General features: G+C 52.3%; 1 protein-coding gene across 1 annotated transcript in view; it reads left to right on the forward strand.

Moving 5' to 3' along the window:
• The first annotated feature begins 394 nt into the window (after positions 1–394).
• Positions 395–24813, forward strand: part of ESAM (endothelial cell adhesion molecule) — an 84406-nt gene continuing 59987 nt past the window's right edge. Inside the window, 1 exon segment of the mRNA XM_038380737.2 lies at positions 395–578. Within this exon segment, the coding sequence (XP_038236665.2) occupies positions 536–578 (43 nt within the window). The 5' untranslated portion in view covers positions 395–535.

Raw genomic sequence — 24813 nt, forward strand, 5'->3', positions numbered from 1 at the left:
AGACCCCCCTTGCCCTGAAGAGCTCGCCCCCCCCCCCCGAGGAAGGGGAGAGGGAAGGGAAAGTTGTTCTCTGCGTTTTGCAGCTGGGCACTACTGACTCTGCAGTGACTGGCCCAGGGTCCCACAGAGGACTAGAGCCCGGCTCGACCCGAGTCCCAGCCCGGGGCCTCCTCTCAGCCTTGGGGGGGGGGGGCAAAGCCAGGAGATGATCGAGCAGGCTCCGGCTCCCGGGCGCTGCTGGCTGGGCAGTGCCAGAGCGGGGACCCCCTCCAGCGCCGGGATCAGCGCTTCCCCCCCTCCCATAGGGCTCTCCCGGGACACAGGGCCAACCCCTCCCCCGCCTGGGGAGCCGCCCCCCACCTGATCGGCTGGCCCCGCCCCACCTGCTGGAGCCGCCCCACCTGGGCAGCGGGCCCCGCCCCCGACTCCTCCTCCCGCCCCGGGCTGCGCTCCGGCACCTGCCGCGCTCGGCTCGGCTCGGCTCGGCTGCGGGAGGAGCGCGGCGCTGCAGCCGCCCGTGCTGGGAGCCGGCGGGATGGAGCCGCTGCCGCTGGCCCTGGGGCTGGCCGCGCTGCTGGGTGAGTGAGCCGGGCCGGGCACGGAGCGGGGGGCAGCCCGAGGGGTGGGGATCGCGAGCGGCTGGGCGGCCGGACTCTGCCCCGGGGCCGGGACGGGAGCCTCCAGCGCCGAGCTCGCCCGGCGTCCCAGCAGGTGCGAGGCGCGGGCGTGGCTCAGCCCCCGACCCCCCAGATCGGGGGGCTCCGCGCCTCCGTGGGGTGTCTCGGCGCTTTCCCTCCACCCCCCCCCCTGCTCCGGCACGGGCTGGCTGCGGGCGCCGCCCCGCTCCGGGCTGGGGGGACCGCTCCCCACCGGGAGCCCCGCAATCGGCCCGGCCAGAACCGACCCGTTTCGCAACTTTCCAGCCCCCGGGCAACTGGAGGCGCTTCCCCAGGCTGCCGGCTCAGAGCCAGCCGCGGAGGGCCCCGGACACCCTGGGCAGGTCCGCCTGGCCCTGCTGCTGCGGGGCGAGGGCTTGGTGCCTGCAGGAGCCATCCCCGGACACTGCAGCTCTGGGGCCAGCCTGGGCACCCTCTGGTCTCATGCCTCTGAGCGGGGCCAGCACCGGGCGCTTCAGCCTCAGGGCAAAATCCCGTGAGGGCGCCAGGGGTGGAATAATGGCTCCCCAGGGGCAGCGCCTCCCTGCCCCCAGGCTGTCAGTGGGTTGGGTTGTGCCTTGAAGCAGGACAGTGGGTGCCCTTGGTGTACTCAACACCTGGTCTAAAGGTAGCTGTGGCTGTTCTCCTTGCCTGGGCCGGAGGACCCAAAATACAGGGGGTAAGGGAAGGGCTGGGTAGCCAAGCCGCTTCCTTACTGAGCGTCACTTGTGTGCACAGCACAGCCCGCCTTTACCACCCGCCGCCCTGGAAAGGGTTAAACACTACCCCTGTGCACTGCACCCAAGAAGTACGCTGGCTTTTGACCCCTGCCTGGGTCAAATTGAGCCAAGCTTTCATCAAGCACACTACAGTGTTTCTCTGCACAGGCTGTCCCCCTTGCCAAGTTCAGCTTTCTACTCCCAGCTGTGGGTCAAACTTTTCTATTTAAGTCTCCGTTGTTTGTAGTGCGGTGAGGGTGCGTTGTCCCTGTTTGTTCTCTGAACTGGATCTTTTCAGACTTTCCAAACAGAAAGTCACCTTTATGGAAAGAGACCGAGCCCCAGAAATATCAACCAGAAAAGAGAATGTTTTGGAAAGTTACAAGCAACTGAAAACAGGATTTGAATGAGAACCATTAGGGAACCTTAACTGTCGTAGTCCTAGAGACCCTCCCTGAATGATAGATTGATTCCAAGCACTGTTAGGATCTGGTCTGATCGCCTGCCTAACCCACGCCACAGAAGTTCACCCAGGGTTTCCTGCATCAAGCCTATTAAGTCCTGTCTGATTTAGTGTGGGGTTCGGTGTGCTCTGTACCTGGTGTATCTCTAAGGTCCAGTCATGGAGTTATCAAAATGCATTTCTGTGAAAAGGACTCTGGGTTTGACTGCCAAAGCAGCCTACGTCTTGCAAATCAATCTGCTTAGGCCGCTGTCACAAACGGCGGGTTAGATTTGGAAGAATGAGCTGCCTTCTAGGTTCGTTCGACACGAGAAAATTGCATTGGTGTAACCACATCCACCAGCGGTATGAAAAAGCCACCCCTCTGCGCAACACAGTGAAACCGTCCTAAGTCCGTGTAGACCGTGCTATGTATGGTGACGGGAGAACCCCCATCCATTGGCATAGGAAGCATACATTGAAACGCTGCAGCACCGCAGCTGGGCTGCTGTTGTGTGTTAAGCATAACAAGCCTCTAGTCTGCCTGGGCAGCCCACAGCAGATGTGCAGTGTGTGCTCCTGGATATATCTTATTGCTGGCGATGACAGGCAGACAGAGACCATGTCTGCACTACAAATGTATGTTGACCTAAGTTACAGCCGCTGCAGTTAGTACATCGCTGGTGCATGTGCACACTGGACTCCTGGTGTTGGTGGTGCACGTCCTCACCAGGAGCACTTGCATCAATGCAGTCTGCTTTACTGACATCAATGTGAGCTGGTCAGGCATGATGCTCACATCTTTAAGACGCAGGACTGTTCAGAAACCTGCAAGCAGGGACATTCTTTCCTGATCAGTGAATTACCTTTGGGAATGTTGAAATGCTAATAGCGATCATGGGAAAGCCAGCCTATTCCTTGATCCCCTGGTTCATGAAGCCGTACACCGGTCACTTCGACAGCACCAAGGAACAATTCAACTACAGGCTCAGCAGGTGCAGAATGACAGTCAAATGTGCCTTTGAGTATTTGAAGGGTTGCCGCCCATGGGCGGCAGGTATCGTAGGCAGGGGGAGGCTGAGCCTCCCCAAACAGCCTAGTGTAGCCAAGCTCTGCCCCCTCCTGCACATCCCAGGGCACTCCCCTGGCTGGCCTGCCTCCCAATCCCACAGGGACTTAAGGCGGCTGGGGCCAGGCCCACGCCACTTGGAACTCTGGGGCTGGGGATGGCCTGGCTGCCCGGAGCACTATGGGCATTGCGGCCACACCGCCCGGCCTCCCAGAGCACCGGGACTGGGGGCACAACTGCACGGCACTCCTGGACTGGCCGCCCGATGCACCAAAGCTGGCCGCCGCTGCTGGGGTTGCGGTGGGGGTGCTCTGGGCTGCTGCGGGGGAGGAGGGCAAAAGGGAAGGGTGGGCAGAACAGGAGGGGCCAGGAGCTAGCCTCCCCCAACAGCTGTGTCACTGGCTGCCCATATTGCTGGCGTTGTTTGCTTACAAGATTGGCCTTCAGTGAGAAAAATATCCCAATGGTTATAGCTGCCTGCTGTGTGCTGCATAATATCTGTGAAGCTACGGGGGAAAAGATGGCGGTGAAGTGGCTGTTCGCTGAATGTGAACAGCCAGATACAAGGGCTATTAGAAGAGCTCAACATGAAGCTATATGGTTCAGGGAGGCTTTGAAAGAAAATTTTAATCGTGTGCCAGAGTAGTGTGTGTTGCTGCAGTGTGCTCTACCTGGCCTGCTCATTTGCAGCCCGGTATGAATCTTGTAGTGAGTGCTGTGTATGGAGGACTGTAACATTGCCAATGCACCTATTAATAATGTCTGTGGATGATGTTATGGGTTCTGTGACAAAGTGAAGTAACAGGAAATTGGTGAGTGTCAGACCTGCTCAGCACCAGACAGCAAATGCTGTGAACTAATAAAGGTTAATTTTGTTCCAAAAGTATAATTTTATTCTGTAACATGATTCAGGAAATTAAAAAAAATACAAAACTTAATCAGTTAAGGGAACAGAACTTTTGAAGGGGAAAGAACACTCATTTCCATTTCAGGTACACACAAACCAACCGTGGCTTTCACAGATCAGTGTATGTGATGCTGTGAATGTCTTTAATGTCTCCCAAGGTGGAGTGGCAAGGGTAGCGCACTGACCCCTGCTGCCAGCTGGAATGTTGGGGGCAGGGAGGTATAGGGAGGTCCCGATATTGAATTCTCAATGGGCTGCAGGCGGATGCGAGCATGGGATTGTTGAATCTGCAAGTCTGCCAGAGTCTACAGCATCTCAGTTTGCACAAGCACCTCCTGCTGCACGTTCCTCTCCTTTACCTGCACCTTTCTCCTCTCCACTCCGTCCTTCTCCAGGCTGTCTGCAGTGGTGATCCTCCAGGCCCTGTGCTCCTTCTCTGATGCAGCATTGGCTTGCAGAATCTCCTGGAACATGTCACTCTGCGTCCTCTTCCTCCTCCTCTTTCAGCACCACATCACTTTTGACCTCCCTGACCTTCTGGCATGCCTGCTGCAGCTCCTTGGGTTTCATGCAGTGCTGCGGCAGGCCCCTGTTGTAGCCTTTCTCCGGCCTCCCCCAAGCAATCTGCTCATAGATGTCCATGCTTCTGTGGCTGGTCAGAGCTGTATTTGCACAGCCTCTTCTCCCCACGGGCCCAGGAGATGCAATATCTTCTGTCTGCTCCAGGCAGGAGCGCATCTGCAGCACGTAGCTGACATGGTCAGCTGGGCAGTTACCCTCAACAATGGAGAAGTGCTAGGTGCCTACCACACTAGGCAACCAAAGATTTCAAAAATACACAGGGCTGTAATGGGGAGGGCAGTGGAGTTCACAACTGTGACCAGAGTGGTCACTGCGGGGTATTGTGGGACAACTCGTGGAAGCCAGTAACAGCCAATGTAAGTAACGCAGTGTCTACACTATCACTGTTGACCAAACTACATTGACTGTGACTCTCTGCTGCTCTGGATGGTGATCGTAGAGTATCAGGGCTGGAAGGGACCTCAGGAGGTCATCTAGTCCAACCTTCTGCTCAAGAGACAAGACCAGTCCCCAGTTTTTGCCTCAGATCCCTCAATGGCCCCCTCAAGGATTGAACTCACAACCCTGGGTTTAGCAGGCCAATGCTCAAACCACTGAGCTATCCCTCCAGGGCACTTACGTCTGTGGGAGCCAAATGTAAGTGTAGACCAGAGGTGGGCAAACTACGGCTCGCGGGCCACCTCGGGCCTGCAGGACCCTCCTGCCTGGCCTGGGAGTCTCACCCCCGGCCCCTCCCCTGCTGTCCCCCCTCCCCCGCAGCCTCAGCTCACTGCGTTGCAGGCACAGTGCTCCAGGCGGCGGGGCTGTGAACTCTTGCCGGGCAGCGCAGCTGCAGAGCCGCGGCCTGACCCGGTGCTCTGTGATGCACGGTGCGTGGTTGGCTCCATCCGGGCGGTGCGGCTGTAGCGCCGCCAGCCACCAGTGCTCCAGGCAGCGCGGTAAGGGGGCAGGGAGTGGGGAGCCAGGGGTTGGATAGAGGGCAGGGGAGTTCAGGGTGGTGGTCGGGGTGGGGAACAGGGGTTGAATGGGGGCAGGGGTCCTGGGGGAGGAAGGCAGGAAGGAGAGGGGTGGGGGGTCCGGGGGCAGTCAAGGACAGGGAGGGATGGACTGGGCAGGGGTCCCAGGGAGGCCGTCGGGGAACAGGGGGGTTGGATGGGGCAGGGATCCCAGGAGAGCCATCGGGGGGCAAGAAGCAGAGGGACAGGGTATTGGATGGGGGTGGGAGCCGGGCCACTAACTAGCCCTCCATACAATTTCGGAAACCTGATGTGGCCCGCAGGCCAGAAAGTTTGCTCACCCCTGGTGTAGACACATGCACAGCTAGGTTGACTTAAACTGCCTTGTGTCGACCTAACCATATAGTGTAGACCAGGCCACTTGGAGAGCAGGTGGAGGCTGCAGTGATAGATGCCATTTCTGTTGTGCCACTTTTTACTATGCTTTGTCTCTTACCATTATGGTTCCCACAACCCTCCCTTGCCTGAAATGTTCTCTTGTCTTGATCTAATTTAGATGGCAATCTGCAGGATGTAGCATGTGGTTAATCTGTTTGTAGGGCACTGTGTAAGTGTGTCCGGGCCTTTATAAGCTATATCACAAATCATTTATAGAGTCAGTGACAGCGCTAATGCCATTAAAAATGCTACCCTACAGATTCCCACCTTTGAATTGCTGAAATCACCGAGAGCTGGGAGGAAATTAGTTTTTAGTAACTGAAAAGTATTGAAGCTAATTGTGAAATAACTGCGCACACATCTGTGATGATCACAGCATTGGCAATCCTATTCCGTGTGGGCTCGCTGGGGAAACGTGTCCCGCAAGTCTGTCACTTTCCTTCATTTGGCACGGTTGGTGAAATCTGTGCGTGTACTGGAATGGGGTTTCTATCTCGCTAGTGTAAAGAGGTGAGTTCTCAGGCAGCCCTACCTCCTGCTGGCTTCTTTCCTTCACCCCTGGCCCTCGACACCAGGCCTGTCCCACCAGCTCTCTAGTGCTGTGGGGGCCAGGAGGCAGGCTATGTCCTGGACCGAGGCTGATGATTGGTTGCCATAATCTTTCCAGTAACGGTCTGGACCATTGCAATGATCTGACTGTAAAACAGGAGCCAGCCGTCTGAGGCTGGGGGGGTATGCAGTGTAACCCTCCCATGAGGTTTAACGCCATGTGACTGGCCCGTGGTAACTGATGCTGAGCTACCCTACTTTAGCTATCGCAGGAAGGCCCTTTCGGAGTCTCTCTGGCGCTGGGGGGGGGGTGGTTCTGCTCTCCGGAAGGGACTGCCTGGTTCGATACATTGTTGCAACACAGGAGAATTGAACAAGAGAATCAGGAAACTCCTCCTGAGAGCCAGCTGCACCAGGCTGTGGAGTCCCCCCTCCCCCAAAGGAAGTGGCAGTAGCCTAGGATGTTAACAAGATTGTGCTGTAAGGAACACTCCTGCACTGGGCCCCGGGGAATGGGAGTGACTGTCTATTTCCAGTTCTAATTTCCATGATCCTGTTGTAACGCTCTGAGGCACGTCCAGAGTCATTGCACAAAGAGCCTGTAAAGTTCCATAGTTACAAGGTTTAACCCGGGGGGGGAGGATGCAGGGAGGGGGATGGTTGTGACAAGGCAGAGTCCATAGCTAGAGCCCTCCGTGGGTTGGGGGTCTAAAATTTCAATGAGTTTTCTCCCTGCCAAAGCCTGATCCTTACTTTCTAGCAAAGGGGCAAGACCCCCACAAGATGAAACTTCAAAAACAGACCCTGATGAGAGACTGCTGAATTGGAATTAATTTGCAAACTGGACACCATTAAATTAGGCTTGAATAAAGACTGGGAGTGGATGGGTCATTACACAAAGTAAAACTATTCCCCCCCCTCCCCACTGTTCCTCACTCGTTCTTGTCAACTGCTGGAAATGGCCCACCTTGATTATCACTACAAATGGGTTCCCCCTCCCCCCCGCTGGTAATAGCTCACCTTACCTGATCGCTCTCCTTACAGTGTGTATGGTAACACCCATTGTTTCATGTTCTCTGTGTATAAAAAAATCTCCCCACTGTATTTTCCACTGCATGCATCCAATGAAGTGAGCTGTAGCTCACAAAAGCTTATGCTCAAATAAATTTGTTAGTCTCTAAGGTGCCACAAGTCCTCCTTTTCTTTTTGGGGTTACAGACTAACACGGCTACTACTCTGAAACCTGTTTGGAGTTATTTTCTTGTGGCACTGTTTCTAGACCCTTCCTGCAGCTAGCACTGCACTAAGGACAGATCAGACAGGTGCATCATCGATGTAAGGGGTTTTCAGCTTCAAATACAAGTCTCTCTAAATGACTCTAAAAAGCTCTTTTCAGTTTTCTCTAATGTACATACAGTCAGATCCCAGAGACACCCAGACCCTCACCAGAGGCTGCTGTTTCTTCCAAGAGCCCCTCTCTTCATGGTCTTGTTTGCAAATTGAAGTCAGTTACCTGGAAACCAGATTGACACTGATTGTAGTGCCTGCAAGACCTGGGATGGGGGCTAAGCATTGCATTATACCTGCAGCGTATCTGTGCTTAACTGGAACCTAAATTCCACCCCAATGTAAAAATATTGAACTAAACCAGCTCCTTGTGCAATGAATGCCTAGCATAAAGTCATTCCCTGTTCCACCTCCACCCCTGACTGGGGTGCTAGGTGCCATCGTAACAAGGGACAGTTCTTTATTTTTTGGGAACCCCATCACCAGCATTCCTGTAGACTTGTGAATGCTGGTTCAAAAGCCTGGTCTGTAGAAATATTTTCATTTTTCTTTTAAATTCCCTGAAATAGAGAGAGATTGTGAATTCATCCATCTGCAAAGGGGGAGGAACCAACGCAAAAATGGAGTAAGGGAAACGGGCATCTCTTCTGAAGCTGGCCTGCCTGAGAGCCTAGATTCCAGATGAAATTGTCCCAGTGCTTCACCAATTTTCTTGTTATGGAAATACAAGGAAAACGCAACAACAGAATTAAACTTTGTGTCAAACTAATTGTCTCTTTCTTCCATTCGGCGCAGCAAGAGTTAACACAAGTCAGCCAACTTCTATCTAGAGTAGAGAAGTCACATTTTTCATGAATTTTACTCTCTTGAGTATAAAGCTCCTTCTGCCCCAGGGTCGTGAGAAATGCAGTGGGGGACTTTCTCAACATGCACTGCTCCTAAGGCCAGCTCCTCATATCTTCATTTATAAATAGTCACTGCCCACAAACAGCCTAACTTTCTACGCCCCTGAGTAAGGGAAGGGAGGTTCCTGTTAGTGCATATTCCTCTTCTTAAAGGCTAATAACGGGGTCCATTCCAGCAAAACATCACTTTGGCCTCCCTCAAAGTCCTTTTTTTTTTTGGATTTTCCCCCACTTCGGTTTCCTGTGATGCTCGCTCCTGAGCAAGGGTCCATCATGCCAATACCGGTGCTTCTAGGAGAGCGCTTGTCTCTTGGTTTAATTTCTGTCTCAGTTTCACATCGCATAATCATCTTAATCCTATAGAGCGAGGTCATCAAAAGAAATCCGTCTTCATCCTTTAATTCCCAAATGTTTAATAGCTTATAGGGTGGAAATCTGATTGGGGGAGTGCACTCCAGAATTAGGAAGCACTGCAAAATGTCAGAAGTCTCATTTCTGTGACCTTTCCAGTTTTATGGGGTGAGGTTTTTGTTGGACCTTGAAATATCCCGACTGGTCTCAGGACCAGAAATCCAAAGCACGATGTCCCTGTTTAAATCTTGGAGGAGGCTTGCTCCTACCATTCAGCCAGATGGGGTCAGAGCTGGTTTGTTAACTAATCCTAGTTTCACTTGCAACTAAATGATACCCCTAGTGTGATACGTTATATAATCCACACACTTGCATCCGTGCAGTTCGTCTTATGGATACTGGTAACTAACCCGGCCAAACACTGAAGGGCATTGATCACTATTGCACTGGCCACTCAAACCCAGACCCTGTAAAGCAGGAGTCAATATCGTCGGGCTGTAATGAAACTAGTACCCCAATAGCTCACCCTCTCCCCTGGCTTTTATTTAATTCTGCTTAACTTGGTAGATCGTGCACTTTGTCTTTAAGGCTGTTTCTGGCTCTGTGGAGGAGTAGCACTTTGCCCTGGGCTCCTGAGATTCTCCATATTTACCAGAGCAGCGTCAGTAGCGTGTGATGCCAGGGGCCGTAGCCGTAGCCTGATGCTATGCTGTGTTCTGGGTTTACACTTTCTTCTCTCTGTCATTTCCTGCCTGCCCTGCAAATGCCCATTTCCATTGACTGGTGGCATCTACCCTCTGTGCCCTCCCAAGCCTGCTGATGCCCTACAGTTGCCATATCATGAGCTAGAGAGCATGTGTCTTTCCTCTGGGCATGTTGCAGCTTGTGCCGGACAGGTGTCCTCAGTGCTGGGGGTCTGGATGCCGTCTGTGAGGGAGGGGGGAGTGACACTCTTGTCTGAAATGCCAGTGGCTGCCTGAGGCTCTGTTTGACTTCCCCCGCATGCTCACCCCAGGCCAGCTGCAAACGCTGCCCACACCCCGACCCTGAGCGGGGTTTGCCCTGCGATGGCACCTCGGGCCCCTGGCGGCTGCGGTGGCACCGAGGGCAGGGAGAGTGACTCCTCCATTCTCGGCACTCGCCCAGGCAGCATGGAGCTGGCAGGGGATGGGAGAGGGAGTAGGCTGGGGAGGTTGCTCCCTGGAGCCCCTGCTACCTGCGTTCTCTTCCTCCCTGTTTGACCCTAGAGGGCCTCACGGGCCACTGTGCCCCTGGATGAATTTGTGGTTGTGCACGGGGACTAGGAGCTCTGTCCTATTGAAACACCTGGGGCCCTGGAAAGCTACTTGCTGTCAGTATATGTGGTTATCCGCTGATCTCTGTGGATACGACCCCAGGGCACAAGGAAGGCAGGTGAGAAGTCTAACCATAGAGAGTTCAGTCTCAATTCTAGCTTCTCCTGTGGCATTAAGTGCAGTCTCTCCTCTTGTAAGTGTGTCCTAGAGCAATGGCCAGAGCTTCTCTCTGTGCTGTGTGACAGAACTGGCCCTGGCCCCAAGACTCTTTCCTGGCACGTTGAGAATAGTGCATGTGCGACAGCTGCCACGTTGGCCGACACTGGGGACTGAACCAGGGACCTCCAGAGCTGAAAGAATGAGCCTCTCCAGCTTTATTTAAAGAGCCAAGCTCTGTAGCTGCAGCTCTGCATCCCGTGTGGATTGGTTCTTGGGGGCGAGGGGGACAACACTTGCTGACCAACAAGGTACCATGCACCACCCAGGGGCTGACAGATGCCTGGAGTTCTCATCATGTCTGAAATTCTGACTTTTAAGGAAAATAAACCTAGCAGAAAGAGACTGAACAGAATCTAGTCAGTGTTAATTGCTGTAAAAACGCTGCAGTCCAGTCCAATCCCAGCAAAGCAAACGCACGCTGCAGGCAGGGGAGGCCCCTGGGGTGAGTGCCTGGGAAGGAAGGAGACCAAGCTGTGCATCGTTTGTATAGACCTGATTTTTCCAAAGCGTTCAGTGATTTGGGGGCTCCAACTTGAAATCCCTGAAAGGGGCCTGATGTGCAGAGCATGGGTGCTCAGCACTTCTGGAAAATCAAGTGCAATTAAGGTGTAAAATTGGGCTCCCAGAATTTCTGGTCACTTGAAAACTTGGGCCATTTGCCTCTTGTGTGTAGAGGCAAGTAATATAGCGGTGGGGATTCTCCATCTGTCTTCACTGCATGCAGTTCAGGCCAGGGGTGCCCCGTATCACCATGCACTAATATTGGGTAAATCTGTATCCGTGGGTTCTGTTATTTTGGTTGGACTAGTCCTGGCTGAATCCTGCAGGGATTGGAGTTGGCCATCCAAGATGGTACCAGCGCTGCAGCTGGTCTGAGAGACCGATCTCAGCAGGGCTTTGCCTGCAGGGAGCCCCCAGCTGCGGCCTTAGGGCTGCCACTCCATAGGCATTTCTGCTGCAGAGTGCATTGGCGACACTGCCTCTACTGACCTTGCTGCCCCCGCTGGGGGTACCCTGTTCTGGCTGGTTCCAGGCCCCCAAAGGGAGGGCAGAAAGGTCTTGCACACAGAGGCTTTGCTCAGACAGCTTGGAGACCAGGGGCCTGAAGAACCATGGCTGGGAAGAAAGGGTTTGAGGCAAGGCGGAGTGGGATGGGGATTTCTCCTCCCCTTGGTTGTAGGTAGAATCTGAACTGGGCACTGCAGGTGAAGTTGGTGCCTGGTAGAAAGTATATGCGGCTCCCAGCAACTCTAGCTGAGAGGGGAAAAGGTTCCACCGCTGGGAATCTCCTGTCCTCTACAGGCAGATCTGTCTTCCTGTCAGGCCCCCCTTCCCTCCGGGAGAGAGGGGGAGACACCCTGCAGAGCCTTGGCATTAGGAGCTCCTGGGTGCTGAGCACTTGTGAAAATCTGGTGTGACTCTCTGGGCCTCTTCTGTGAAATGGGGGTGATGGCTCTTCCCCCTCTCCACCTCGGCCGGGTCTGTTTAGAGCGCAAGTGCCCAGCCCGGTTCCCTGGCGGGGTCTCTATGTGCTGCTGTAGAGCCCAATAGCACAATGAAAAGGGCACATGCTGAATCCATGAAGGAAACAGGGCTAGAAGGGCATTAGCCTGGCTTTAAAAACCAACGGGTCCGATCTCTGTGCTGTCTGCTCGAGGTGCAGAGAAGGTACCTGTTTGCTGTCTGTCTGTCCAGCCTTTGCTAAAGGTTTCCCATGGGCCAGGCAGATGCTTGATTGGTAGGGTTTGCCTACCCAGGGGAGTTAATTCAGACTGAGGTAGTGTGTGCATTTAAAGCAGAATTCTGTGTGGGCACCCTTATTCCAGAAGGAGAGGATCCACACAGGGATGTCATCAGGAATAACTCCCGTGGCAACAAGCCCTATCTCTCTGGGTCAGGAGTACAAGTCGCACCAGAGAGCAAGGGCCGGGCATGCGTGTTGTTCTGACTACCTTGACTTCACAGAAGTCAGCAGTCCAAAGTGTGCTCTGCTGTGCCTCGGACATAATTCACACTGAACTTTTTAAAGCTGTATTAATTTATATGGGCATAAGCAAATAACCCCTGCAAAGAGCTATCAGAAGTCCCCTATGGGCAGCATCACTAGCCCCAAGGGTTCAGACATTGAGTAAGCTCCTCAAAATCACAAGGCTTCAGAAATAACCCTTGAGCACTGCTTGTCTCTGTGTTGAAGCCTTTAGGGTCATTCACACTTTAAACTTTTCTCTGCAACCATAATATTCCTGTTTGATTAAGGAAAGCCAAGAGTCTCCCCTAATCCCCTGACTCTAGGAGCTGGGGCTCCAAGGAAAAGGCCACATGTGGCGAGGCTCCTGATGAAATGGGGAGAGTTGCTGAGGCTGTGGGGTGCCAGGGCTGCTGCTGCCCCACTGGTTTGGCTGTGTTTGCAGTGATCCCTGTTGCTGACGCTGTGAAACTGAAACTCTGACCCCTTTCCAGCAGTGCCAGTGCTGGGAAGAGGGCTTTAAACCAGCAGATGGGCTGGGATGTCAGCAAGGTCAGTGACTCGTCTGGGACATACAGCTCTTGAGGCTGGATGTGAATCAACCCTGGGTTCTCCCCAGGCCCTCAGCAGAGTGTACAGCTAGGGGCTGGACAGTTAGCTCTGCTACTCCCCTTCCTGCCCAGCACTTACAGCCATGGTCAGGCACAGGGAAGGGGAGAGTCGATTGTTGTCCTCTTTCCTGGGAGAGAGTAACACAGTCCTCTGCCCCTCTGCAGAGAGAGAACCACAAGGGTCATCTAACCTATCCCCCTGCCAAGGTGCAGGGTTTGTTGTGTCTAAAAAGCTAGCCCATGGATGGAGTAAGTCCATCTTTCCAGGCCCCCTCTGAACTCTGAGACGTGAGGGGCAGGGCTGATGGCAGGAGAGAGGGGACCCGGGGAAGGTATTTCGCAGAAAGGAGAGGTTGGCTAGAAGGGAGTGGGGATCTCCAGAATGAAGGGGGTGAAATTGTACAGCTAGTATCCAGGGCTATTCCTCCTGACTTGAGAGGTTTAATAATTCTTCATCATATTTAAATAGCCAGATGTGCATCCTAGTTAGTGACTGGGTCTATTTCTACCAGTGCCTCGTCAGTACAGCACAGGCAAGGCCTGTGTTGTTATTAAACTCATTCAGACTGTGAGCTCTTTGGAGCAGAGATCATCTCACTGTGTTTGTACAGCCCCTAGCTCAATGGGGCACTGTGCTCTGTCGGGGGAACTTCTACCCACTACTGCGATACAATACCCTGGAGCTAGACACACGATATGTTATCTACAGTCGTATGCAAAATTGTATGAGAACTAGTATGTGAGCTGTACTGTATGTGCATGCTCACAAGGGGCAGAAGTACGGCTGATCATTGGTAAGAGCTGGATGAAACCTTGTTATGGGTTGAGTGAAAACCTCATTCAAACTGATGTGTGAACGAGACCACTGAAGAGAGTTGTTGGAAGGCAGGTAAGGGGCCACACCTAAAACAAACCTTCAAAGCCTGCCCAGAAACTAGCTCTGGATGGGCAGAGAGTTGGGTTGCGTATTGTGTGCTCAGGAGAACAGACAAAAGAGAAGTGACAAGAACACATGGAGAAGGAGAGGCAAGAAAGCCGAGCAGGAGCCTGGGAGCACAGTGCAGCCCTGGAACAAGCTAGAGAGCTCTTGGCTCTGATGTGGGCTCAAGAGCCTTGGGGCTGGAGCTAAGAAACGGGTCCTCTTGTTCCTGGTTCCTTCTGCATTCAGAGGACCAGGACTTTGTACATTCCTTGTAAATAAACAAGCTTGCGTAAAAGAAAATACCAGACTCTATCAGTTTCTCCTACCAATGGGAACGTTCAGGGCCTTGAACTTCAATTAGCTGCTTGGGTCACAAAAGGGCCAACAATTGGAATATTTAATACTGTGTTTCCTGGCTTTTGAGTGGCTAATGTTCCATTCAAGTCTCTCTTGGCCTGGATTTAATAAGATTTTTTTCCAGCGTATCAGAGGCAGGAGTGGAGGTGAGGGATTCTTTGCAGATGTGGCTGTGGCAGGAGCTCTGAGGGGAGCGTGAGATCAATACTTGGCTACCAAGGTTTCAGTTGGTTTTTGTTAGATGCGCAAATCTTGGTGGGGGGCGTGTGAGCGGCAGCCTGGAAGTTCTTTGCTTGTTGCTGCTTCCTACCCTGCGCCGGTCTGGAAACGTGACACTGTAGCCAGTAGAGTGAGTGTCTCTAGGTTTCCCCCCTGGCTCCTCGGCCAGAGGGACTGCCACCACCACCACAGACCTAGATGAAGGGCTGGGGACTCCCCGTGGAATTGGTGGGGATGCAAAGCGTTTCTTAACCTACATCCATGGAACGCCCTGTACCCTCAGTGAGGCTGGGGGGGAGCTGGGCTCCGCAGAGTGGGGCTGCAGTCCTGGGAACTGCCCTGCCCCCCAAATTCCTTTTCCACCCAAGCATGGTGGGAAGCCAACCAGAAAGATGAGGTGGGTGAGATGGGAAGGAGAGGCAGGCTGGGGGAGTGGAGGGAACTCAGGAGAGTTGGGGCACATGAGCCATGGGAGCAGAGAAGGCTGTGACTGTGGTGAGGGGACCCAGGGCCTGGTCTCTCTCAGAGTAGCTGGAGTTTTTTGCATTGCTTTTTGAGCAGATAGGTCTTGGAACTAGGCCTGCTTTTTTTGAAGTCTTTGGCAAAATTTCTGTTGCCTTTGCTGGGAGAAGGGTTGGTCCCTAGGAGTCCATGGAGAAGGAAAAAAAATCCTGCCCTGCGTGTGGCCCTCTCCAGCATGCAAAGCTACTCCTGAACATCAGCATTCTGCCTGGGTAGTGTTGGGAACCTGCCGTACACAGGTGCGAATAACAGGAGGGGATGGCAACCTTCTGGTTCTGGAGCTGCTAGATCCCTCTCAGGGCATTGTTCCTGGCTTTTCTGTGAAACCAGGATGGCTAAAAACTTACACTTTGTTAAAAACAAAAACCAAGAGTCTTTCATCATCCCCTGACTCCAGGAGCTGGAGCTTGGGGAAAACCTTGGCTATTGTGAGACATGGCACCACTGAAAGGCAAGGGAGAATCTCTTGACAAGTAGCTCACTGTCACTTGACAAGACTGTCCCTCCTTGAAATAGAGAGAAAGAGGGAGAGAACAATTTTCAGCAGCTGACCTGGCCCCTTTAACACGGAGGCAGTTTGGGGACTTGCAGTCTGCTTCCTTCTTGTGAAGGATAAAGTGTCCATATGGTCACAAGGAAAAACAAAGTGAGATCAGGGTGGTCAACTGAGGCTAATGCGAGGCTAATGTCATCTTACTGTGTCAAGCGAGAAGCAGAGTCCGGGCAGCACCTGTTCCTGCTTTGAGGGAGAGCCGTTTCCCCAACGTTGCTCTGGAGCCCAGCAAGGTGCCCGCAGTAGCTGCAGTTGAGGTACCCGGCTGGCTAGCTCTGCAATCCCCCCTGGATTTATTCTGGATGCTGAAACGAGTTTTTAGCGACTCTAATATCCTTAACGACAGAACCTCTGCTAAAACCCCTGTGCTCAGAAAGGCACAACACGCAGCTGGGGAACAGCATGTGACCTGCTTGGCAGCTGTCTCCCACAAAGAAATCATTAATCCGGTGTACCTGCTTCCCTCTGCCAAAGTAATGAGAAATGCTGGGGTCAGAGGGCAGGGGACAGTGGGGCTGAGGGGCACATGCATTTGGGCGCCCCTGTGTAAATCAGAAATTCAGGGGGCAACTGTTGTTTAAAGAGAAAGCGTTCTCCATCTGGCAGATGGGGCCGAGGCAGGAGTTTCCCTTATCTGGCCAGGTGCTTACAGCCCATACATCTGGATAAAAGCCGTGCTGCTCTTGAGCACATCAGCACAAAGACCATGCAGGTGGTGAAAGAATTAGCTCTGCCGGCGGTGGTTGCTGCTGTTTATATTTACCTACTAAATCTGCGTCTGACTGTGGTTGTTTCCAGCAGCAGGGTGGAGCAGATTTCCGATGGGTTTGATAGTTAATGTTTTGTACCGTCCGCCTTCCTGGATCAGTCCTAGAGCCCTCTGAGCCGGAAGGGGCCTCAGTGGCTCAGCGGTTCCTGCTCTCTTCCCTGGAATTGTGGCAGGGGTGAGTTTTCATTCTCCCTCAACCACGTGAGTTCGGTTGGGTGACGTGCTGTGCCCTCTCCCCAAAGCTCAGTGTGTGAGCAGTTGGATCAGATCCCGGGAACGGAAATCATATTGGGCAGGGCCAAGCTCTGGTCGGAAAGTGCCCTGGGCAAGCCAGGGGGTACCCCACATCGCAAATCAGGCCTTCTGCATCTCAGCCCAACCTTCACCAGCAAACAGCCTGTTCCTGCAAGCCCCGCAGGCCAACCTGGCTGCCTGGGGACCTGGGTCTGGGTCTCACCAGCTGTTGTCGTGTCCTATGTAAATGCACCAGCAACGCCAAAGCTCCATGGCTGCAGGGCCAGGGCTGGGCTTTTCTCAGATGCATCAAACTCTTTCCTGGGCTCCCCCGTCTAGCGAGGCCACCCCCTGCCTGGGGAGAGGGTGATCAATCCAGAGCAGCAATGTGGGGACGTGCTCTGGGTCAGAGGCCTTGGAGCAGTCCCTGCGTGCAGGCTCTTGCCATCATGTCACTAGTACTTCAGCATCCCCAGCCTTACTGAGAAACAAGTGGGTGATTCTGGCTCTTTGGAGGTGAGAGGCTGCCTTTCCCCAGCCCTACCCGCAGGCATCCTCCCAGAAAAGCAATGGGACACTCAAGTGTCCTGCCCAGTGCAGGATTGCTCTCTGAGGTTTGGTCTCCAGAGCTTTGGCTGTTGTTTAATGTCGAGCACTGAAGGGTCATTGATTTCCTGCTGGATTTCCCAGAGCTTCCCCGATACCTACCCTATGTTGTCATGTATTTTATCTCATCTCTGGATACTTTGTTATATCACACACAATTTTTCTCCCCCTGGGGCGCAGGGGATTACTGTCAGACGTCTGGAGGTGAGCTGCGGGCAGCCCACTCTTGATGTGGGAGTCAGGAGGGCAATTTACCAAGGAATGTCAGGCGGCTGATACACGAGACTCTTTAGTCAGATGTGATGTTACTGAAATAGCGCAGCATCGCAAGTTACCAGCAGAATCACAGGGATGTCTGCTACACGGAGCTAAAGTCTCTCTGCAAATACCCTTTGTGATTTCCCTTGGCTGTGAGGTGTGATTCACCCTTCTGGGCAGGGCTGCTCCTGGTCACCATCTATAAGAATTTTCTTATAATTCTGAGCCGCGGTACAGACTATGGGGGTGTGGATTGTAGAGTGTGCTAGCGTGTTACAATCTAACGGCCCCACGTGGTGCGGACTAAAAGGGTCCCAGTTTGCATGAAGCTGAAAGAGGTCGCATTAAAGCAGTCCTGGGTACCTTTCAGTTTGTGCCAGCAGCATCCATGCGGGGCGGTTCGAGTGCCACATTTCGGTGTGCTCTGTAATTGACACCCCTGTTGTCGTGCTGTAGCGTAGTATAGACTGGCCCTGTGTTTATAGCAAGTCAGTGCCTAGTGCCTGACCTGTGCCTGGCTCTCCAAGGCATTACTGCAATACAAGGCAATCAAGAATCGTTGAGCACTTGGAGATCTGCAAGTCACAAGGTCTTAATTAAAAGATCAAAAACAAAAGCGGGGATTCTGATGGAAGGAGGAAGAACACGTCCCTTATTGAAAGGACAACAGGCAGGTGCCAGAGGATGGAATGGGTGGCAGTCCTGGAAGCTGTGTGCTCCCTTAACCATAGTTTGTTCTTGTGTGCAGCTTTGTTGCACTGCTTTAAAGTAAACACAGATTTAGTTTTTTAAAGCCTCCTTGCTTTTGATCAGAAGCCTCGAGTCGGAGGAGATCGGGCATGTCCTGCCTTCCTCTGGAATCCCCCTGCTTCTGTCCTAGGATGAGTTCAGCTGTCAGATGATCAGTGATCAAAAGGGCACACTGCTGTTGCAGGCCAGCTGCTGAGCACGGTCCAGCCCTTCCCTGCTCCCTCTTCACACCCTACACACCAGCCTCTTCTAGTTTTGTTGTCAACTTCTCCCTTCCCCTGAATATCTGTCCTGGCTGATTTTCTCCTCCAATATGTTAGCTTGGCTGAATCTATCTGGAATTTCTCTGGTGCCTCCCCAAGTTTCTAACCTGTCTAGGTCCCTTGGTGTTCTTCCTGTCCTGCACTGGCACCCCGCACCTCCCAGTGGAGCGTTGTGTGTAGACTTCATTATATGCACTCTCCTCCATGCCCTTCCAGACTCTGAATAAACATGTTAAAATATAGAGCTGGATGTTGCCAAGTGACCACATTCATCACATTATTATTTAATAACAATTCTAATACCTAGCTCTTCTACAGCACTTTCTGTAAGCAGATCTCCAAGTGCTCAACGATTCTTGATTGCCTTGTATTGCAGTAATGCCTTGGAGAGCCAGGCACAGGTCAGGCACTAGGCACTGTACAAACAGAACGAAAAGCTGCTCCCTGCCCCAGTGAGCTCGCAGCCCAGTAGCATTAGTGAGTTTTCCTTCCACGTTGTCTCACTAAGGGCTATTCTGCAACCACAAGGCAGGTGTTTTGTAAAGGCTGGGGGAGAGGTTTGAGAATCAGACGGTACAGCCTCTTCCTCTTAACGCTTATTTGTGATTTTCAATAGGTATTGAAATGTCCATTGATAATTGTGACTCTATGTTTTGGGGGTGAGTGATGTGTGTCCGCCCCACACAAGGCCTGAAGGGGCTAAGGGGGCCAGGTGGGCCAATTAACCGCCTAGGCTGCACCTGGAGGAGGAGTCAGGGAGCAATGTTTGTAATTAAAGATGAGGCTCAGCTGCACAGGGACAGGAGGGGCCTGTAGAAAGCCCAGTAGCAGAGCCAAAGGGGACTGCAGAGAGAAAGAGGCTGCAGAGACACTCAGGGTGAGCGAAGGCAAGGTGGGAAGTAGCCCAGGGATACAGCCGTAAAGGTCAGGACTGTGCAGACCTTGACTGCTTGTCGCAGAGTCCCTGGGCTGGAAAAGGTCTGGGTTCCCCTTCCAGCCACTGGACTACGGTGTGATTAAGGGGCAGGGCAAGGAAAAACTGCCTGGGACAGTGGGTCCCGAGAGACTTGACACCCCAGAAGGAGAGGACTACAGGGACCTGCCCAGAGGGCCAAGCCCCAAAGCGGGAGCAACTGAGTCCCGAGAGAACGAGACTGAGGGTGACAGAGCGCAACTGCAGGACGGGGTGTCGGCCTGGCGGAGCTAATCCCCAAACCTGGCCAGAAGGAGGCGCTGTAGTGGTGAGTAGAGCCCCCTGTGATAGGAGAGTAAATCCGACGGCTAAACGTCACTAGCCTCTGCTGAGTAGAGCATATTTGCTAAGGCTCCAGGATGCTGGACTGGAAGTAGCCAAGTTCAAAACATCTGATCTGGGCATGAGCAGTAGAAAATTCTACAGTTCAGACTGCACAGTTATCATCAAACACTCGTACAGATTTCTTGGCTCTCCAAGGCAGCCTTATAGGGAGACAAGCTCTCTGCCTCAAAGCGGCGCCGGTCGTAATGGCACATGCAGTTAGATGGGGAGAGGGGGCAGTGAAAGGTGGCATGAGTTAAACATACAGCACAAGTGAGGCCAGCAATGAGCTGATTGTGACCGGTGATGTCTCAGTGGGGCTGAGGCAGAGCAAGAAGGGAGGGCTGCTAGTGGCCCATTGCTGGGTAACTGTAGCATTGCACTTCCCAGCTTGGCTGGTGAGTAGAGAGACCATGGCAGTTTTATCCCGCACTTGATCTGGGTCGTAGGAGGATCGAAGCTGGATTAGCCGTCCCGGTTCTTCGGGAAGGTTCCAGGTGTGTGTGTAAGTGCCCTAAGGGGATTAAGGCACCTATGGAAGCTTGGCAGCCATGGGACAGTCATAAGTTCCAAGGCCAGAAGGGACCTCTGTGGTCATCTAGCCTGAGTTCCTGGATAGCGCAAGCCAGAGACCTGCCCCCAGGCAGTTCCTTTAGAACTGAAGCAGAACTTTTAGAATAACTTCCAGTCCTGATTTAACAATGGTAATGATCAGGACTGGCTGTTTTATTTAAAGATCTGTTCTCGTTCAAAGGGAATGATTGTGGGGCAGGTCTCTGACGTGTGTTCTGCCAGAGGTCAGGCTCTGATCGCAATGGTCCCTTCCAGCCTTGGGATCTGAGACTGTCCCATGGCTGCCATGAGACCATTGCTCAGTGCACATATTGTCAGCAGCTGGAACATGTTGACTCCACCATCACCATGGAAGTCGGCCAGCGGCTGTGCCGTGAGTGAGGCAATCTATTCATAAACACACGTCCCGTTTTAACGCCATTCTGGGAGTCTCATGCTGGGTGGGGACATGTGCACCGAGGGTAGCTATAAAAGATATGCAGTCGTGCTCTTATAGCATCCAGAGGGCCCAGCAAGGATCTGAGCCCCAGTGTGCTAGGTGCACTATACAAGAAAAGGTTTCAGAGTAGCAGCCGTGTTAGTCTGTATTCGCAAAAAGAAAAGGAGGACTTGTGGCACCTTAGAGACTAACAAATTTATTTGAGCATAAGCTTTCGTGAGCTACAGCATGCATCCGATGAAGTGAGCTGTAGCTCATGAAAGCTTATGCTCAAATAAATTCGTTAGTCTCTAAGGTGCCACAAGTCCTCCTTTTCTTTATACGAGAAAACAGCTCTTTGTTAAACCTGTTTCCCTGCACCTCCCCACACAGACGCATCTCTGGGCAGTACTGTATTGCCTCTAAAGGGTGTTTCTCAAAGTTTCACTAGTTTCTGTTGAGAGTTTTGTTTGATGCGGTGACACAAGGCCCGGCAAGGGATAAGGTGTTAATAAAACCGCCATTCGCTGTTACAATGCTCCATAGTTCTGTGTGATTTGGGGGTTTCACATCGTATTATCAGTGGCAGCTCTGGCTGTAACAACCACCATGAAAAGTCGTCGTAACCTTTTATTAAACAGACAGAAGGAAAAGCAGTTAGAGCCTCTGAAATGTAAAGTATTACGTCAGGTTATCACTTGACAGGACCCCTTATTCCTTTTCCCTTTGGCAGTAGAGTCTCTTGTAGGAAGAAACTGTGTTTGGCAGCCTGTTGACAGTATTAGGAATGGTACTTTTGGGGAAGAGAAGCAGTTAGCTGGGCAGCAGCTGGTGCTCTTGCTGTTCTGGTACTTTCAATCCGATCCCATTTTCTTTAAGACAAAACAAAAGAAACGCAAAAGGGGAGAGAAAAGAACAGCCCAGAGAAAAGGCTGCTTCTGTCTCTGGTGCTGACTTCCCTTGCAGCCTCGCTGCTGCAGAGAAGCACACGCCCAGCCCACGGTCGGCTCAGCCGCTCTGAGACCTGGCAAACCTGTACCATCGTCGGGCTGGTTAAGGTTGTTGCTTTTAGCTGCCTCTCTGGTCTCAGGCTCACCGTGGTAGCCATCATGGGAAAGCTCACTCCTTCCATCCATCCATCGCCAGCCCGCCATCCGTCCCCTGCCTCGCTGTTCAGTGGTGCCTAGTTCCTGTCCAGTCACAGCACATACTGGTGATTTCTATTCTAACAGTTCCTCCTGTTTCTAGACTCTTTCAGCTCGTTGCCATGTCAATCTGTGACTGTACCCGGAGACCTCTTACCACAGTTCTTGTAAGTTAAGCCAGTTGAAACACTTCAGCAAGCTTAAACTGACTGTTTAGTCAGCAAGGGCTGGAGACAATGTTCTGTCACAGGCGGACAGCTTTGAACAACTTGCCTTTCGTCACCTCGGACAAGGTAGAGTGTTGGCCTCTGGACAGCTTCCCCCATACTCCTTCCTCAGGTGTCCTATCCCCAGCCGCTTAGTGACAGTAGCCGTTAACCTTCTCGAATGTGCTTCATTCAAACTGTTTCGCTAATTTCCTGAGCGTGTGTCCAGGATTGATCTGAAAGAGACATAGCTCTTCCTTCACAAGTCAAATGAAAGCTAACTTTTCTCTACGATGATGTAATTGTGGCTTCCCAAATGCAAAATCTATAATCAACTTAAACAGCTACAGTGGGCTAATCCTGCCATCCATTCCGAGGCAAAACACCTTCAAAGTCATTGCAAATCTTGCTGAAGTAAGAATTGCAGGGTTTGCGCTAATTGTTCTGTGAAATTTGTTAGTCTCTAAGGTGCCACAAGTCCTCCTTTTCTTTTTACGGATACAGATTAACACGGTTGCTACTCTGAAACCTGTCACTATTTAGAGTCCATGATTAATAATTAACCCTTATATGGGTCAACACATCACACTATACACTATTACTCTACTGTCTTATAATGACACTGTAGCATGTTGCGTAAGTGGGTCAGACAAGATGATCGGAGTGGTCCACGAATTCTGTTTGTGAGTACGCTTTAGCGACATACAGCAGTGCTATAGTACTGTGAGATGCCGCACTTGTTCATATCTAAAGTTGTGTGATGCATAGGCACCAACCCTGCATGTACCCTGGGGCTGGAGCACCCACCAGCAGCACCCTATCCACTCTCCCCCTCCCCCCACAGTGCCTGCTGCTCACCAGCAGGCCCTGCCAATCAGTGCCTCCCCCTCCCTCCCCACACCTTCTGCCTGCCGCGATCAGTTGTTTCGTGGCATGCAGGAGGCGCTTGGGAGGAGGAGGTAAGAGGAGGGGCAAGGGCACAGCATGCTCGGGGCAGGGGGCGGAATGAGGCGGGGCGGGGTGGAACGGGGGAGGGAAGAGGCAGGGCGGAGCCATGGAGGAAGGGATGGAGTGGGGGCAGAGCTGGGGGTCAAGTACTCCCTGGCATATCGGAAGGGCGGCGCCTGTGGAGTGACATGGTCAAATTGGGCGTTTTAAGGCATAAGAGAGCATCGTGTAATTAAAGGCCATACAGTAGGGTATGGACGGGGGTCAGAGTTAAAGTTGCACATTCCGTATTGTCAGCTGCTGATTTCTGTGTGATTAAATGTTCATCCAGAGCGTTCTGAGAGAGTAGGGCAGCCATTTGGGGGCGTTAAGTTTGGAGGTGCTAGGTGAGAGCTATCGCAGACAGCTGGGAAGTATGCTCCATGATTACAATGTGAATGCCCTTAACCCTGGAAAAGAGAACTCGGAATACAGGAGCTTTTCCTTTCCACTTAGGGGAGGCCGCTCTCTTTGGCCCTCAAAAGTTCTGGGTGTGACACACACACACACACACACACACACACAGAGTAAGGATGGAGATCTGCTTGTCCCAACCCGCTGCTTTTGGACAGAGGGCCCAGCTGATGATTATGACAATCCCATGAGCTCTTTCTTCTTATTGGCCGTCTGTTACTCTGCACGATGGCCTCTCCGAGGGCAGTGTCTGGTCAAGCTTCCATCAAGCTGTGTAGCTGCAGAGTACTGCAGGGTCTAATAAACTGTGACTGCTTTGTGGTGAATGAGCCAAACAGGGCAATTACTGAGTGATCCATCCCACACAATGAAATACTATAATATTCAAATGATAGAACAAGGAGCAATGGTCTCAAGTTGCAGTGGGGGAGATTTAGGTTGGATATTAGGAAACACTACTGCACGAGGAGGGTGGTGAAGCCCTGGAATGCGTTACCTAGGGAGGTGGTGGAATCTCCATCCTTAGAGGTTTTTAAGATCAGGCTTGACAATGCCCTGGCTGGGATGATTTAGTTGGGGTTGGTCCTGCTTTGAGCAGGGGGTGGGACTAGATGACCTCCTGAGGTCCCTTCCAACCCTGATATTCTATGATTCCCTGCTGTCCACTCTCAGCATCTGGCAATCAGAGGTATAGAGACACTCAGAGCATGGGGTTGTATCCCTGACTGTCTTGGCTAATAGCTATTGATGGACCTACGCTCCATGAATTTTTCTGTTGAACCTGGTTATACTTTTGGCCTTCACAACATTCCTTGGCAACAAGTTCCACAGGTTGACTGCGCGTTGTGTGAATTTCATCGGCTGCCTATCAATTTTATCGGGTGTCCCCTGCTACCTGTGTTAACTGAAGGGTTAAAAAGCACTTTCACTTTCTCCACACCATTCGTGATTTTCTAGACCTCGCTCATATCCCCCCTTAGTCGTCTCTTTTCCAAGATGGACAGTCTGTCTTATTAATCTCGCCCCGTATGGAAGCTGTTCCAGACCCTTAATCGTCTTTGTTGCCCTTCTCTGCCCCTTTTCCAATTTAGTAAGTCCTGAGCTACACCCAAACTTGCAGTGAAATAGCGAACACCGCTTTAATTCACTCCTCTTGATTTTGGTGCGGACACTCTGGCAGGTGTCCTAATTTGATTTTGCTAAGATTCAAGCAGCTGTCCACATGCAGATTTGCATTGAAATAACAGCTCTTTAGTCATTTCCGTGCACACTTGTGACTGATCCAGCCCTACAGCCTAGTTACACCGGTGCAAACCCACTGAAGAGATTCCACCGGTGTTAGGCATGATGTGAATTGCAGAACCTCTA

Source organism: Dermochelys coriacea, chromosome 22 (assembly GCF_009764565.3).
Source record: "Dermochelys coriacea isolate rDerCor1 chromosome 22, rDerCor1.pri.v4, whole genome shotgun sequence".
Classification (NCBI taxonomy): domain Eukaryota; kingdom Metazoa; phylum Chordata; order Testudines; family Dermochelyidae; genus Dermochelys; species Dermochelys coriacea.